The 15,311-nt window shown below is 40.5% G+C and overlaps 1 protein-coding gene across 6 annotated transcripts in view; it reads right to left on the reverse strand.

The window, feature by feature from the left end:
- The window catches only part of PITPNB (phosphatidylinositol transfer protein beta), a 53,693-nt gene that overhangs the window by 25,838 nt on the left and 12,544 nt on the right, over positions 1 to 15,311 (reverse strand). For 4 of the 6 annotated variants that reach the window (XM_036449594.2, XM_036449591.2, XM_036449592.2 and 1 more), the window contains exons 4-7: positions 9,591 to 9,682; positions 8,888 to 8,895; positions 8,370 to 8,444; positions 7,176 to 7,259 (exon numbers count right to left, since the gene is read on the reverse strand). In XM_036449594.2, the coding sequence (XP_036305487.1) occupies positions 7,176 to 7,259; positions 8,370 to 8,444; positions 8,888 to 8,895; positions 9,591 to 9,682 (259 nt within the window). The remainder of the gene's footprint in view (positions 1 to 7,175; positions 7,260 to 8,369; positions 8,445 to 8,887; positions 8,896 to 9,590; positions 9,683 to 15,311) is intronic. The other 2 variants (XM_045585664.1, XM_045585665.1) reach the window with 1 other exon arrangement.

The following is a 15,311-nucleotide window of genomic DNA, read 5'->3' on the forward strand; positions in this document are numbered from 1 at the left end:
AAGCACATTTCTTGAAGATTGTGAAGTTATTTCTGAAGGCAGGGCAGTAAAGCATATGTTGTCAAGACTATCTACTCAAATGTAGAACATCTGGGCACTGCCTCACAGATCGTCTGATCAAAAGAAAAGATATGCTGAATCCTCCCGAGAGCACAGAACACAGCACTGTGTAAGGTGTGACCACAACGTTGTGCCTAAAAAACCAAACCGTTTCATCAGCTTTCCGAGGCTGACGTTTGGGGAAAGTATCTTTAAAAGGAGCAATAACTTTTAAGTGACACGCACTCATGATTTAAAACAATTAAAAAGGTGTCAGACTTTTCAGCTCTCAAATAATGGAATGGCAGTTCAAAATGAAAACAGCTCAATGAATGAATAGGCGTCTTATGTGTTCACTCCCAGAAAATCAGGTACTGCTTCTAATATACAAAAAATGTGCACACACTTCAACAGCTGATAGCTCAAATCTGAAAATGAAATGTATTTTAATAAACACTGTCTTTATAATGATTTAATGTGTGTGTATCCATTTTTTGAGGACGCCCTATTATTTCTGCTCTCATCTAAAACGAGACCTTGTTCTCTCTACCAAAACACACTCACCAAACAAATGGATCATAATCAAAGAACCACCAGTCAAGGCTAGAAATAAAAAGCACAAACTATAAGAGCCAGTTCATGTCCTTTGACATCACAATCCTTAAAAAGGTGATTGTGACACTTATACACATGGCTATATCATTGTAATTAACCTAGTTATTAATAGGAAAGGAGCAGAGGGAAGGCCAGATATTGTCGGCATGTTGCTTGGGCAGCTTCACCAGGAAGCTACAACTCCCAACCAAAGGGAGATAGAGGCGTGCCCAGTAAAGTTGGGGTGGCATATGGAAGGTGCTTGCTGTCAATCACACCTGAGAACAAAGGTCATTGGCTAGAAGGGACAAGGCCACTGCAAGGGCATGGAATTACAGATATTTAATCCCCTAAAGAAAAGAGTCCCCTTTCTTGTGCTCTCACTGCGCTTGGAACTTGTGTGGCTCTGGGCTTGTAGGGCTCCCTTGCATTAACCTGCATCCCACCCGCAATGGGCTCAAGGACTGCAGTTAACCCGGTGATGAATTGGACCCGGCTGCAATATGGAATGGAAACTCTGGACACTGGCTCTCATCCTCCCGTGGGGCCTCCGGAAATGCTTATAAGAACCGTACTTCCGCTGATAACAGGTATATATGTGTGCAGCTTAGATGATCCACCAATCCTATTATTGTCTTTGGATATCCAATTACTATACCTAATAAAGTACAAGATTTCAAGCCCCTGCTCCAGTTAGCCTTTGAACAAACACAGACTTTAGCTGCAGCCAGGAGCCCAGCCCAGCACTCACCGGCAGTTACCAGTTGTAAGGGGAAAACCCTTTGCAGGAGAGGCACTCAGCACCGCTGTACTACAGAAGCAACATTTGGAACAGACCAACTCTCAGGTCACTTAGAAACACTTTAACCATTCACTGATTAAGGATCTTGCACTCTCTTCAGAGTGTTACAATTACTCCTTTATCTGGAAAAATAGTTACCATTCAGCATTACAATTACTCCTTTATCTGGAAAAATAGTTATCATTCCGCCAAAGAGCAAATAGCAAGTTCCCATAAATGTTTGCTGAGTGGAGATGAGAGGATGCAGGAGTAAGGACCCACATGGAAAACACACACCTTAGGGCCTCCGCTCCTCCTATTACAACGGCACACATGCAAATTCCAATACATGCCACAGTTCAGCAGCAAATGCACACGAGTTTCTAGCCTTTGTCTCTTCTTTTAGGAATACCATCTTCAGCGAAACAACACTACAGTTACAAAACTAGGCTGCTCTTGGTTATCAAATGTCCCACTTGGGAAAAACCTTTCATCATAAATTAGTACGCTCCAACATGCTGAAACATGAGGGGGAAATTCATTCCCTCTTTAAACTTGCTGCTTTTAATATTAAATAGGTCTGTATTTTTCATGTAAACCCCTCCCCCAACAATTTAAAACTTTTGTGTCATATTTGCTTATTAATGGCATTTAAAAAAATATTGAATAGATATCGAGCTAGATCAATCCTTAACCTGTGGGCCTTACAAATTTGAATTAAACATTTCTGCCAAAAATAACCTTGGAAATCATAAGGTCACAGAGGATGCACTAGAGGAAACATATACGATAGAGGGAACGGATACAATCCTTTCTGGTTACACATAAATACCTAAAAATATGGTTCCAATTTCTTCCTTTAAAAAAAAAAAAAGCCCTGCTCATTTTCTTTCAAATTACTTCCAAAAACGAAGGTCTCTGATGTTAATCGTGTGTACACTTCAGCTTACACTTTAAAGAGTCTTCCTCTCCTGGGAAGTGACTTTTGTATACAAATCATGGAAAGCTACTTAGACAAAGTGCTGGAGATGATTAAAAGGGGCCAGATCCACATTTATACCTTAGAGGAGAGCAGAAGCAGATGTCAACTGACTCATTTGTGTACATTTTGGAAAGGAGCTGAAGATAAGCATGTGCATTTCATCAGGACATTTGAAGAATTCGCGACTTTTTGTTGTGGTCATGTATTTACGGCAACTTTAGAAATTAAAAAAAGAACTTCAACTACATTCTGGTGTTCTGTGCCGGATACCTTGACTTCTATTACAATTTGATCTCAAACAACTTTTTCATCTGAAAGAAAGATATATGCTCATTTAGAAAGGACAGAATTTTTAGAATTGAAGTGCGTCATTATATCCTTCACCGGCTAAGATTAGTAAAACGAGGACCCAAAGTAGCATTTTGTTCATTTAATATTTGAACAAAAACAAGCTTCAATTCCTTCAAACTCCCCCCGCCCCCTTTAGCACCACAGCTGGGGGAAAACTGCACGTTCTCTTTGATCCATCCACCAAGCCTTTATTGAGAAGTCACTCCCCATCAGGCTCAATAGCGAGCATCTTGCTAGGTCCCAGCAGCACAGTGAGGATGAGAACAGTACAGGTCAGGCCCCGTGAGGGCGCTCAAAAGTCTTCTCAGGAGTGATCCCTGGGTTAGATCTGAAATGGGGAGAGAGTGGAAGCAAGGGGGTGTGACCTGCTGGAACCCTGTGCTCTGTCGCTGCTTCCATGTCAAGCAGGAGCCTTCCTTCTTGAAGGAATTAACATCTTACCACTTCACTACTATGAGTCTTTCCTCTGAAACAGGGAATCTGTTTTGGTTGGTGGCCAAAAGACATTGGGTAGGAACATTGATGCAGAAATTCATGCATGTATGCAGAAATCCCAGATTGCTTAGCTTGTTTCATTAGGCAATGATGTGTCTTCTAGGAAATTCCAGAGAATCATGGCTATACTAACATACCACACTTTCTGTAAGTCATCAACAAACAACCCTAAATAAGTCATGTACTTAAATACATACGATTTCTCTAGCGTATTTCTCTGTAGCACTGGGTCACACCGACAGATTTTTACAATAAACCCTATTCCTAGAGTTATTGTGACCATGTTTCCTGTTCAATGATGTAAACATGTCAAAGCATCTCCCCCAGTATTCGGTTACACTGCAGGACTAATCACATCCCTGCTATGCATGGTGAAGTACAGTTCATAAGCACAACCAAAAAAAAAAACACCCCAAAAACCAGTAAGTCTATGACAGAGTGGTATACAAGCTGTCTGACACCAGCAACCCAGCAGAGAGTGAAGCCCTAAAAGTAATCAACAGTCACTCTGAATTAAAAGATGTAGGGCTGTTTGTATTAAATTCCTCTGCAGTGACAGAAAATCCCCACCAGGTGGGGGTAAAAGATCCAAGCTTTCCTTCCAACTTCTGGGTTTCTTGACCTCCCAACTATTTCACCTCTGTCCTGATTTCGAAGGACACTTGATTACTTATCTTCTCAAAACGACTAATTACTTATTTCTTTTAAAGCAAGTAATAAGAATGGAAAAAATAGCTTAACAAGTTTTTAGGAAAATCAGCTCATTCGAGACAAATTCAGAGTTCATTGTAAACAAAATGAAAATCAATGAACTAAGTCATTCTGAGACTAAAATCTCCAGGAGTTAAGGTGTCATCATCTGAACTGTGAGATCAACAGACCTTCCGAAAACCTTCCTATTGAAATTCTACCGAGTTGGCCTATTCATAGTTACAAAGCTCCCAATTCTAGTGCCACTTAAATTCTTGAAGAGCAACTTTTAGGCACAACATAATCACTGTTGGTAGACATACCTTAATCTGTTTCCACACCCACAGAACACTTGTTCTTGTCTCTGAAATCCTGGGGAACGCTGGGCCAAGCCTAAGCCTGTGCCATCTGCGAACTATGCCAGGCTCTGGACCTGTGCCTGGGGATTGTAAACCTCCTGAGGGCACTCTATCCATCATGGACAGCTACAGCAGGGCTATTCAGGCAGCACAGACTTCGCATCCACTAAATACCACTTTAGGATGTACAAATATGATCTGGAAGCTTCCTTTTCCCCAACAGCTTGGATTAGAACTTACAAGGAACATAAACAAGGCAGACTCGAATGAACAAATTAACTCAGCAAAAACCGAGCCAGATCAGGTAAAACGAAAGGACGCCCAGGTGACCCAGGTGTTTGCCACAGAAGCCGATCCTAAGACAAACATTAACTAGACAAGGCCGAGCAGACGGGGTGGGAGGGGAAGGGAGCGGCGGGGCAGCTGTCTGTGCCAGCAGGGTGAGCAAACGAGCCTGTACGGAAGGAAAGGGCAGTCAGACCCTGCCTCCCTGGCCCACTAAGGCTCCTGCCAGCCTCCTTGCTGGAATGGGTGCCAGGCCCTACTAATCCCCGTCACCACACATTTACAGGAAATATCCAGAACAGGTCAATCCAGAAAAGAGGCGAGTGGCAGCCAAAACGTGCTGGGAGAGAGGAGAGAGCGACTATTTATGGGTCCAGGGTGTTCACGTGGGACGATGAAAATGTCCCAGAACTGGATGGTGGTGATGGTTGGACAATACTGTGGATGTAGTATTATATTAAATGCCACAGCACATTTTAAAATGGTTAAAGTGATAAATTTTGTGTTATGTGTATTTTATAATAAAAAAAAGGTACTGTGAATCCAATAAACTTTTTTTAAAAGTATGTTACTAATTTCTAAAATGTAACTTGGAAAATAGGAGGTATGGACACTGAAAAACACAATCACACATACGTATATGAACACTGATTCTCCCCAGACAAAGTGTGGAGTGAGCATAGGTTCTCAGAACTTCTGTGCACCACTAGCTAATAATAATGACAATAATGGCCAGCAGTTATTAAATGGGACACTGCTCTAAGTTCTCACATTTAGTCCTGTGAGGTAATTAGCCCCATTATACACAGCTAGAACAGGCACGCAGGTAGCACAATCTCAGAATTTGAATCTGAAGCCCATCTAGTTTCAGAATGTATATTCTTAGTCACAGCTCCATGGACTCCCAATGCAGACCCTCCTCATTTGGCCCATCCATCCTCTCTCTCACTGTTCACCCACAGAGAGCCACCTGCTCAGCCTTTGCATGCGCAGTGCCTCCCCCTGAAGCTCCCTCTCCAGTGCTGCTGTCATGTGTCTGAGGCCAGCGCTGCCTTCCTTTCTCTCTGAAGGTTAAGCTGAGGGAGGAATGGGACTGACGGCTCTACGGCTCTTCATAATCCGCCTTCACTGTTCTTCCAAGTCCCGCGGGTGCCTATAAACACTGACTGAGAGCAGTTTAGCCTGAGAACAAGGACAAAGAACTACTCAGCAAAACCAGAGTGGCCTTGTGCTCTGCTGAAGAACATGGAATGCAAATCTGTGAGCCACACTATCAGACCATTGGGTTTGGCCAGCACAACTTTTCAAACTGACAGAATAACCTGAATGACTTCCCTAGGCCACCCAATTCAGGGCCACCTGCTGCTCCGTGTTACCTAGTGACCTGCTGCACCAGGCCTGTGAGCTGTCCCAACCTCGCCACTCACTGACTCACTCCTTACTCACTCCCAGTGACTGCTCTTCCTATCACCCGGAAATCATGGCTGCAAATGATACTAAGAATAATAAAAGGGCAAAACAGACACTGTTTTCAACGGAGCATGCATTTTACTTCTGAGGATAAAAAAAGCCTTCTGTCATTTCAAAGGCAGAAATAGCCCTGAAATTGAAATAACTTCAAATCACAGTACAACTAAAATATAAAATCTCCCATGACAAAGATCCCACTTCCAATCAAGGGTGGGGGCCCCAGCTGAATAGGACCCAGCCTAGCAGAGGGTCCCAGTGGTTTCTGAGAAAAGGACAGGTCTTTGTGTTAAAAGGTTCACATTTACACTTCACCAGCAATGTGAGACCGTTAGCTGTTGAGTTGCTTCTGTTCAAGCCTATGACAATGCTCAAGTTCAGGGAAGAGCACTGAAAATGAAATGAAATGCTAGCTGAAACGCTGCGTTTCATGACAAAATGAGGTGTCACTCTTATGTCAAAGCTTTAGCTCTCTCCCGACTAGCAAGAAGGTTGTCTGAACGTGTAAAAAATCCACAGCTGGTCACTGCAACACTGCATGAAGTATAGTATATGTAGTTAGTTAATACTGCAAATGTGGGGGGAAAAATACAAGGGCCTTAATTTGGAGGGGAGAGTTGTACAGGGGGTGGTTGTGAAATAAAGGTTTTAATACTCTTGAGAACAAGTTTTCTTATTAAGTCAAGAGCTTAAAGTGCAAATATTTATATCTAGTAAGAATCAAAATAAAAAGCTACACAACTGTTAAACTGAGGTGTTCTACCATCAACCATTGCTCACCAATGACAAGGTTAGGGTGACCCAAACTACTGAAAATTTGTATGTAAATGGAATGTTTGCTTTTTTAACTTTTTGTAAAATATTGTCACCCCCTCCCCCAACCCCATGAAAACAAACCTCTGTATATCTCAGGTATACTGAGATTTCTTAAAGAGATCACTTATGTAAAGGTGGAATCCACACCAAAAAACCAATCACCTTCTCTCCTACTCTCTGATCTTTCTGATGTACAGTCCAGACCCAAGCTCCAGGCTCATTTCAGTGTAAAAATGAAGGCCATACAAGAAATAAATAATTCTTAGATGTAAGAGGCAACAGGTTAAAATGTCACTGAGTAGTACATAGTACTTACTGCTGGTTCAACTTGACTTCGATCTGCAATATCTATATGGACAATTTCAACAGTTTTCCACGTGTTGGGATCTAAACCGTGTACCTAAAATTACGAAGAGAAATTAAACAAAACAAATGACAGACTACTCTTGCTAGGCAAACTATTATACTTACATATATCATCTTTATCTTGAGTCTCTCAGAGTACATTATAAGGGGGGAAAATCCAAATTGCTATATAATTAAACTAGTCTTTAGGGATGCAGAAATCTTTTATCCCTTGAAACCCCCAAAAAAAGGGGGGGGGGTGTTAGGATGCTGCCAAATTAACAAAAGTCTGTCACAATATTTTCTGATAGTCCTTAGAGATTATTTAGTTAACAAAATGTCCCTGACCCATGTTTAACTCAAACAATACATGACAAAGTCCTTTTAATCTCCAAATTCCAGATAAACATAAAGTGACATTATAATTAAGATTTCAAAAAAGCGGCATTGTATGGTCTGAAACTCTGACTTTGATTATCCTAAAGCTATTCAGTTTCAGTATGATGTGAACAACTCTATACTTCATGTTGTTCCATCCATTTCTGAAACTCCATCTATGAACCAATTAAGAGTTGTTTAAAAACTGCCAAAGATATAGCTCTCCGAAAGCTGAAAGCGGATTAAGTCATACACAGACTAAAAATATCCAATCACCTCATTTCTTTTAGAGAGAAATGTGTACCAACTTGTAAATATCTGGGACTCTTCAACATTATTATAAATTATCCCGAGTACCTTCTCCTTCCTAGGCCCTTTCTCTGACATCAACCCATATCCCAGCAAAGTGGGATGGAGATGAAAATGAAAGCCATCATTTTTGCAATGGAGAGCAGCTCTGGCAAATACAGAATGAAAAGGTAAAAGGAACCTGAAACCGAATGGCTGAAATTGGTTTGGGGTTATCTGTGAGTTTTGTTCTAACTGTGCTTTCCCTGTGTCAGACAAGGAGTTGCTGATAAAAACAGCAACCTCACTGAAGTCCACTCAAGGGAAGGAGAATGATCAGGAAAACCCATTTGTTTCCGGTTGTTTGCTTGCCTCTCTGTAATCTGACAGACCCTGGGGTGGTCGGGTAATAATATAATGCAGGTGTCCTCACTTTGGTGATGACAAAATGGACTGTAGTATTCTCATGCCAATGAAAAGTCCAGAGGTGAAAACTTACATTTTCTAATGTTCCCAAGTCTGGTTTGTGCCATGTTTCGATTTTAATGAAGAAATCATCTTTCATATATTCATTCTGCAAAAAACACAACAGTCAATGACAGTGAGCCCTCCCCAGTATAAGCATCCACGCCTTTGATTCTACAAGCCTGGTCCTCAGGTTATCGATAAAGAACCATTGGCTATCTATTCTTATAGGCTTGTCAAGGCCAACCAAAGGCTACATGCTTTTAAATAATTGAAACAGCCCTACTTCTCATGCAGCATACAGGGCTAATATTAAAGAAGCTGTGAGATTTGGTGAGCAAATCTGGCATTCGCAAGAAGTAGCAGAAGCAAAATAAAGTAACAGGGAGACTTTGAGATAAGGCTGGAGACAGCATGTGGTGGAGAGCAGGATGCTGGGAGAAGCACAAAGGAGGAACCACGCAGCGATGGGCAGTTTTAATAAAAGTTGCAAATAAATGACTATGTAAAGCGAAGTCGAAAGATGAAGACACAGAAAACCATTTTACTCACCGTTACAACTGAGGCATCATGGACAGGGGGGCAATAAAAGGAGAAAAATGTCAGAATATTAATCGGTCAAAACAATCTGTCACAATATTTAATGTTACAAGATCAAACTCCCGAGCATAAGACATTGAGTAGTTTACATCTGCAAAGCACAGTTTCTATACAAGTCACAGAGCAGCATACTTTAGGTGATGGAGTCAATAATCCAAGTTTAAAACTATGGTAGAAAGAATAATGTCGCAAAAGCAAAAACATCATTTCTAATACCAAGTTAGCAAACAACAAAAAACTTTTTCAGAAGGCTGCCATACCCCTCCCCTTTCACGTGGCAATATAAGTAAAATACTGTTAAAGCCACGCCAGGAGACACTTTTGCGTGTGGACGGCCTTTATAGTTTCTGCACAGGCATGTCTCACAGATTCCGCGGGTTCAGTTTCAAACCACAGAGCCGGGGAGGGTACTGCCTTCACTGAATACAGCGAAGCGCAATAAAACGAGGTATGCTTCTTCTCCTTCCTCTCGCTCACCCCTGGAGCCTGGACCTCAAGGTGCTGTCATCTAGGAATGAGCCCAGGCCCCTCACAAATCTCTGGGGGTGCAGCCCAATGCAACCTGTCCTCTGCCCCAGACCCCATAAAAGGCCTTGCCCGGTGGCTCCCTTCTCACAGCTGTCCTCGGGGAATGGCTGCTGGGAACCATGCTTACTTGTTCTACAGTAGGGATACGCATTCCAGGCTTTCTCGTGAAATACCAGGGAGCCCTCGGGAGCAATCAATCTGACGAATCCAGGAACTTTGCTGTGAGGAGAGAAACAGTGGATATGTTTTCAACAGCGCCATCCCTGCCTTGTGGGTGGCTTTCACACTGCTTCAAAGAATGTGGTCATCAGTGGTGATTATGTTCTAAGCTTCATGAGCTCAACAGTTTTCTCCTCGTTCCCAAAGTAATCCAGTGGAAAATGAATGTAAAAACATCAACATAATTATATGTTTAACTGCATGCAGTATTTTTTAAAAATAGAAAGCAATTCTTTCTTATGAGCTTTTATCTATCTCTCTAAGAGTTAGATGAAGCCATTCAACCTGTACATAACACAACTCAGAGGTTCTCTGTGTAAAGACTACACTAAACTGCCTCTTAAGGCAAAACAAAGCAAAACAAAACAAAACAACAACCCCAGAATAGGGGTATCCTTGAGTAAAGAGACTTTTTAAACAGTTTACAGAATAAGCCTAAAAAGTTTATAAAAAATGAAATATAAAAGTATATCCAAGTGTCAAATTTTGTAGGTTTGGAAGATGAATGTCAAGTACGGTCAGAGAAGGGTAAAATATGTAATATAGGATGAGGTTGTGCATATTCCTAAGATAATCAGGAAAGATCCCAAAAGATGAAACAGGCAAAAGATATCCAAACATATTACATATAGAAAATACAACCGGTAAACAAATAAATGGATACATCAGTCTTATCGTCTTCAAAAAATGGAAATGAAATGACCACTTTAAATGATCATTTCATCATAAGAAAGCAGTTTCACATGCTCAGGCTTTTCACACAGTTTGGATTCAAATCGCAGCATCACTACTTGGAAGGTGTATGCAGTATTTTTTAAAAATAGAAAGCAATTCTTTCTTATGAGCTTTTATCTATCTCTCTAAGAGTAATAGAACTCCATTCAACGCATGAAGTTCAGAGAGCCAAACATATAATTATGTTGATGTTTTTACATTCATTTTCCACTGGATTACTTTGGGAACGGTTGAATGGAGTTCTATTACCTACTCTGCAGGGTGGCTGAGAGGATTCAATCAGATATCTTTTTTTTTTTTTTAATATCTTTTATTGATTTTTTTACAGAGAGGAAGGGAAAGAGATAGAGAGCTAGAAACGTCAATGAGAGAGAAACATCGACCAGCTGCCTCTTGCACACCCCCTATCGGGGATATGCCCGTAATCGATGTACATGCCCTTGACCGGAATCGAACTTGGGACCTGTCAGTCCGCAGACCGACGCTCTACCACTGAGCCAAACCGGTTTCGGCTCAATCAGATAATATCTTGCAAGTGTCTCGCATACTGCGCAGGACAAGGAGTGCTCAATAATGGTAGTTACCGCTTTTTAATTACAAGCTGGCATGGCGCTGGGTACTTTCAGGGGCCTTTCTTTACTTAATCCCCTAATGACACTGGGAGGTAAGCACTCATATAACCAACATTTAAGTGGCTAAGTAACTGCATGTCAAAACTATATCCTCTAGGCTGGGGGTGGCCGGGGAGAGGTCAATGACGGAAAAAGGAGAGGTATGTAATACTTTAAACAATAAAGAATTTTTTTTTAAAAAACTGCCTGGTACTGGTACAAACAGATCTATCAATAGTTCATTTGTTCAACTTAGAAAAAGGCAGGGGGGGAAAATGAATAACGACGTAAACATTCTGCCAGCCCGCTCATGCTGCCGCTCTCAGTGGTCGCCCTCCCCCTCTCCCCCAGGACTGGGGGTCTCCCGTAGGGCTGAGGACTGGGCACCCCCACCTTTGTGATGGAGTGATGGTTAATTTGCATATTATCCTTTTATGAGATAGGATGGCAGTACAAGCTCGATTCCAAAGGTGAAAAGCGATTACCTGCAGCCTTACATCCTTAAAAGATAATAATGAAGGAGGGCTCATTCTTTGAACACTTACTCTTTTCAAATCTTGGAAAGACTCATGCAAGGGGGTAAAACTTCAGAAAAATGAAGCTGGGAGAACTGAAAATAATATCACATTAAGAGTCAACCAATATCTAGCAGTTAAATTATTTTTTCCTTTACTTAAAACCCCTTTAAATGTGGGAGAGGTCTAATCAGAATATAATATAATACATTAGAGGCTTGGTGTACAATTTGTGCATGGGTGGGATCCGATTGGGCTGTGTGGACCAGGGAGAGGGGCCACAGGCTGTTGGCAGGCTGGCCCTACCCACAATCAGCATGGAGTGGGGGGAAGGGCAATCGAGGGTGGGGCCAGCCAGGGAAGGGAGGTGGCACTGGCAGTTGGCCAGCTGGCTCCACCCCTGGTCTAACTCCAGGTCAAGAGGACAATTTGCATATTAGCCTTTTACTCGGTAATCCTATATTATATAGGATGTGGGTAATTAAAAAAAAATACAAACTATAAGATCACTAATCTCTCTGAGAGTTTGACAAACAGATCAATGGTTCATTTGGTCAACTTAGAAAAAGGCAGGGGGAAATAGCTGTGTACTAGCTCAGAAACATATTTTGGCACTCTCCTCTTTATTTCTAGAGTGCCCACTATTCTGAAAACCTTGATATTCATCAAAAGTCCTAAAATTTGCTGGCCTAAAAGGAAGAAAATTGGTAGTCAGCCATTAAAGGCCCCAACAGCCAAATATGTAAGAAAGCTTAAATATTTCTTCATTTTACCCCTGAATTGCCCATTATCTTACTTCCAGGATGCTATTTCCACGATATGAATTCTAACAATTCATTTTGTTTTGACTTAGTTAGGCTCAACCAAACTTTTGAGCCAATTTTGTTTCAAATTTACTGACTTTATACATTTAATAGAAGAACATTAACAAGCACATCCCTCCCTCAATGAATCTAAGTAATTGACTAAACTTGGGAAAAAATGCATAAATGGAGTAAATAAAATTAAATTTCAATTCATTTTACAGGAGAGAAATTTTCATTAATGGCAGCTTTAACATCTTCCTAACAAGGCAGTTCAAGCGTGCCACTTATATATAGCATATACATTGTTTTTCCACCTCAGTACCACTAGGGAAGTCACATTAGTAAAATGAAGAAAATTCTGTTTTAGAATGTTACAGAGTCTCAGAAAAGGAACATACATGAACTGAACAAAATGGAGTTAGGCCTTCAAAAACAAATTAGGAAGGACATTCTTCCTCTTGCTCATCCCGAACTAGTCACCAAATGTTCTCTCGTAATAAATCAATACTGATGACAGTGCCTACCTCAATGTAAACATCTCTACATTCCAGCTGTTGAAAGTCAGCCATAGCATCATGCCCAAGAGCACAAAGGTTCTGGGCCCACACGTAGCCTACCCACACCTGAAGGTTATCTAAGAATATTTAACTTTGGGGTAAAATTCAACCAAAGTGCTTTATCAATTGTCTTGAGGAGATATTAAGATCTAATCTAAGCTTGTCTTCAGAGAAGATAATACTAAGAGCTAACCTAAACTCAATGGTTGTGAACCTGTATGCTTTGCAGGGAGAGGACTTTGTCACAGTGGCACCAGAAAAACAAAGGGCTAATATGGCTTAAAGATACATAATAAATAACCATAATGTACACTGAACTCCTGATCCAGGAGCATTCCCTTTTTTTTTTAAATCCTGTTCCTGAGTAACTTGGCTAATCATTTCTTTTTTGTTGTTGTTGTTGTTAATCCTCACCTGAGGATATTTTTTCCAGTGACTTCCAAACAGAGTTGGAAGGGGGAGGGGGGGGGGGGGCGCGAGCGGGAAAGAATGAAGAGAAATAGCCCAGCAAGAGAGACTAGTAGATTGGTTGCCTCCCACATTTGCCCCAAGCAGGGGTACAAGGAACGGAGGAATACAAGCTGAGGATGGTGAGGAAGGCAGGGGGCAGACAGATCACAGGGGCCCATCTTATAGGCCACAGGATTTGCATTTTATTCTTTATATGATGGGAAGCTAATGAAGGGTTTAAGAAAGGGAATGACACAACCTGATCTAAGTTTCCAGATCATTCTGGCTTTGTGTGGAAAATTAAAAGGAGTGGGTAAGAATAAAGAGTGGAAAAAATTAACTCAAAATGGATTAAAGATCTAAATCTAAGAACTAAAACTATCAAATTGTTAGAAGAAACATAAATTTTTGTGACTTTGGAATGGGCAATGACACCAAAAGCATAAATAATAAAAGAAAAATATAGGTAAATTGGACTTCATCAAAACTGTATACTTTATAAGCTTTAAAGGACAACACTCCAAAGAAAGTGAAACAACTCATAACAATAAATAATTTTGCAAATCATATATTTGATAAGAAGCCCCATTTATGTTTCTCTCTCTTCCCTCTCTCTTCTCTCTGAAATCAATAATGATGATAATAATAACAACAATAATAAAAGCAATGTTTTCCCACTGTAGTTGAATTTGTAGATGCATAATCTGGGGAAACAGAGGACCGACAGCATATTTATTGGAAAAAAACAACCACCACATACATGGTGACCCATGCAGTACAAACCCATGTTAAGGGTCACTGTGAACCATAAAGAGGAAACAATGTATTTCAGTAATATTTCTGATATTCTTGTAGAATAGGATCACTCCTGATTTAGAAAACTTTTACCTGTGCAAAATTAAGACTCAGCGCTACATATATACAAAGAAAAAATTACATGTTGATGGCTAATTCTTAACTCAAGAACAAATTACTATATTAGGCTATTTATTAATTTCTTACTTATCCTCATTCAGAAATGATTTTGAATATAAATAATTAAAATTAATCTTTGCATACTCAGGTGACTTAAACTTCCTTTTTTTTAAAAAAAATCTATACTTTGTTGCTTTTATTTATTTAATTACTTATTTTTTTAAATATATTTTTATTGATTTTGTAGAGGAAGGGAAAGAGAGAGGAACATCAAGATGAGAAACATCAAAGAGTTGCCTCCCATATGCACCCTAACCAGGGATCGAACCCATGACCTCAGTATATGCCATGACCAGACCTTTTGGTGCACAGGATGATGCTCAACCAACTGCGCCACACCAGCCAAAGCTAAACCTCTCATTTTCAAATGCACACATAACTTTTACTTCCTGGCAAATTAATTTTTTTGCTTATAAAAATTAGCTCTTAACTTGGACCACGTGAAATTTTAAAACAATTTTCAATAAAACCTCTGCTATTTTAACCTTTGAGGAACAAAGCCATTCCAGAGTGGGCAAAGCTTTATGAATTCTCCATATTACAGGACTGACAGAAGATGGTGAAAGCATAATATTTATGAGACATAAAAAAGAGCAAACCTAATTTTCCCCCAAGAAGGGAGAGAAAACAATCCACATAAGGTCTGGCCAGAGTTCTGATGAGGTCTCGGGAGAACTGCAAGTTTTTCTCTGAAATACCGTCTCAAAAGTTGCAACACATTGTCTTGCCTTGCTTCCAGATTTTTTGCCCAATAAATTTGTCAATTCTCCACCATCCACCATTAAGTGCTTATTAAACAACTTAAGGAAACATACTCAACCTTTATGGTACATGGGGTACAAGTCTAGGAAGCACACCGAGTAGAGTGGAGGTTAGGGAAGAATGTAAGTAGTCAAGGAATGCCTCCACACAAGACAGACCTACGCTGTGTTCAGAAAGCTGAGCAGTTATGAGGTACCCAAATCATTAGAAAAATAGCC

Source organism: Pipistrellus kuhlii, unplaced genomic scaffold (genome assembly GCF_014108245.1).
Source record: "Pipistrellus kuhlii isolate mPipKuh1 unplaced genomic scaffold, mPipKuh1.p scaffold_m20_p_20, whole genome shotgun sequence".
Classification (NCBI taxonomy): domain Eukaryota; kingdom Metazoa; phylum Chordata; class Mammalia; order Chiroptera; family Vespertilionidae; genus Pipistrellus; species Pipistrellus kuhlii.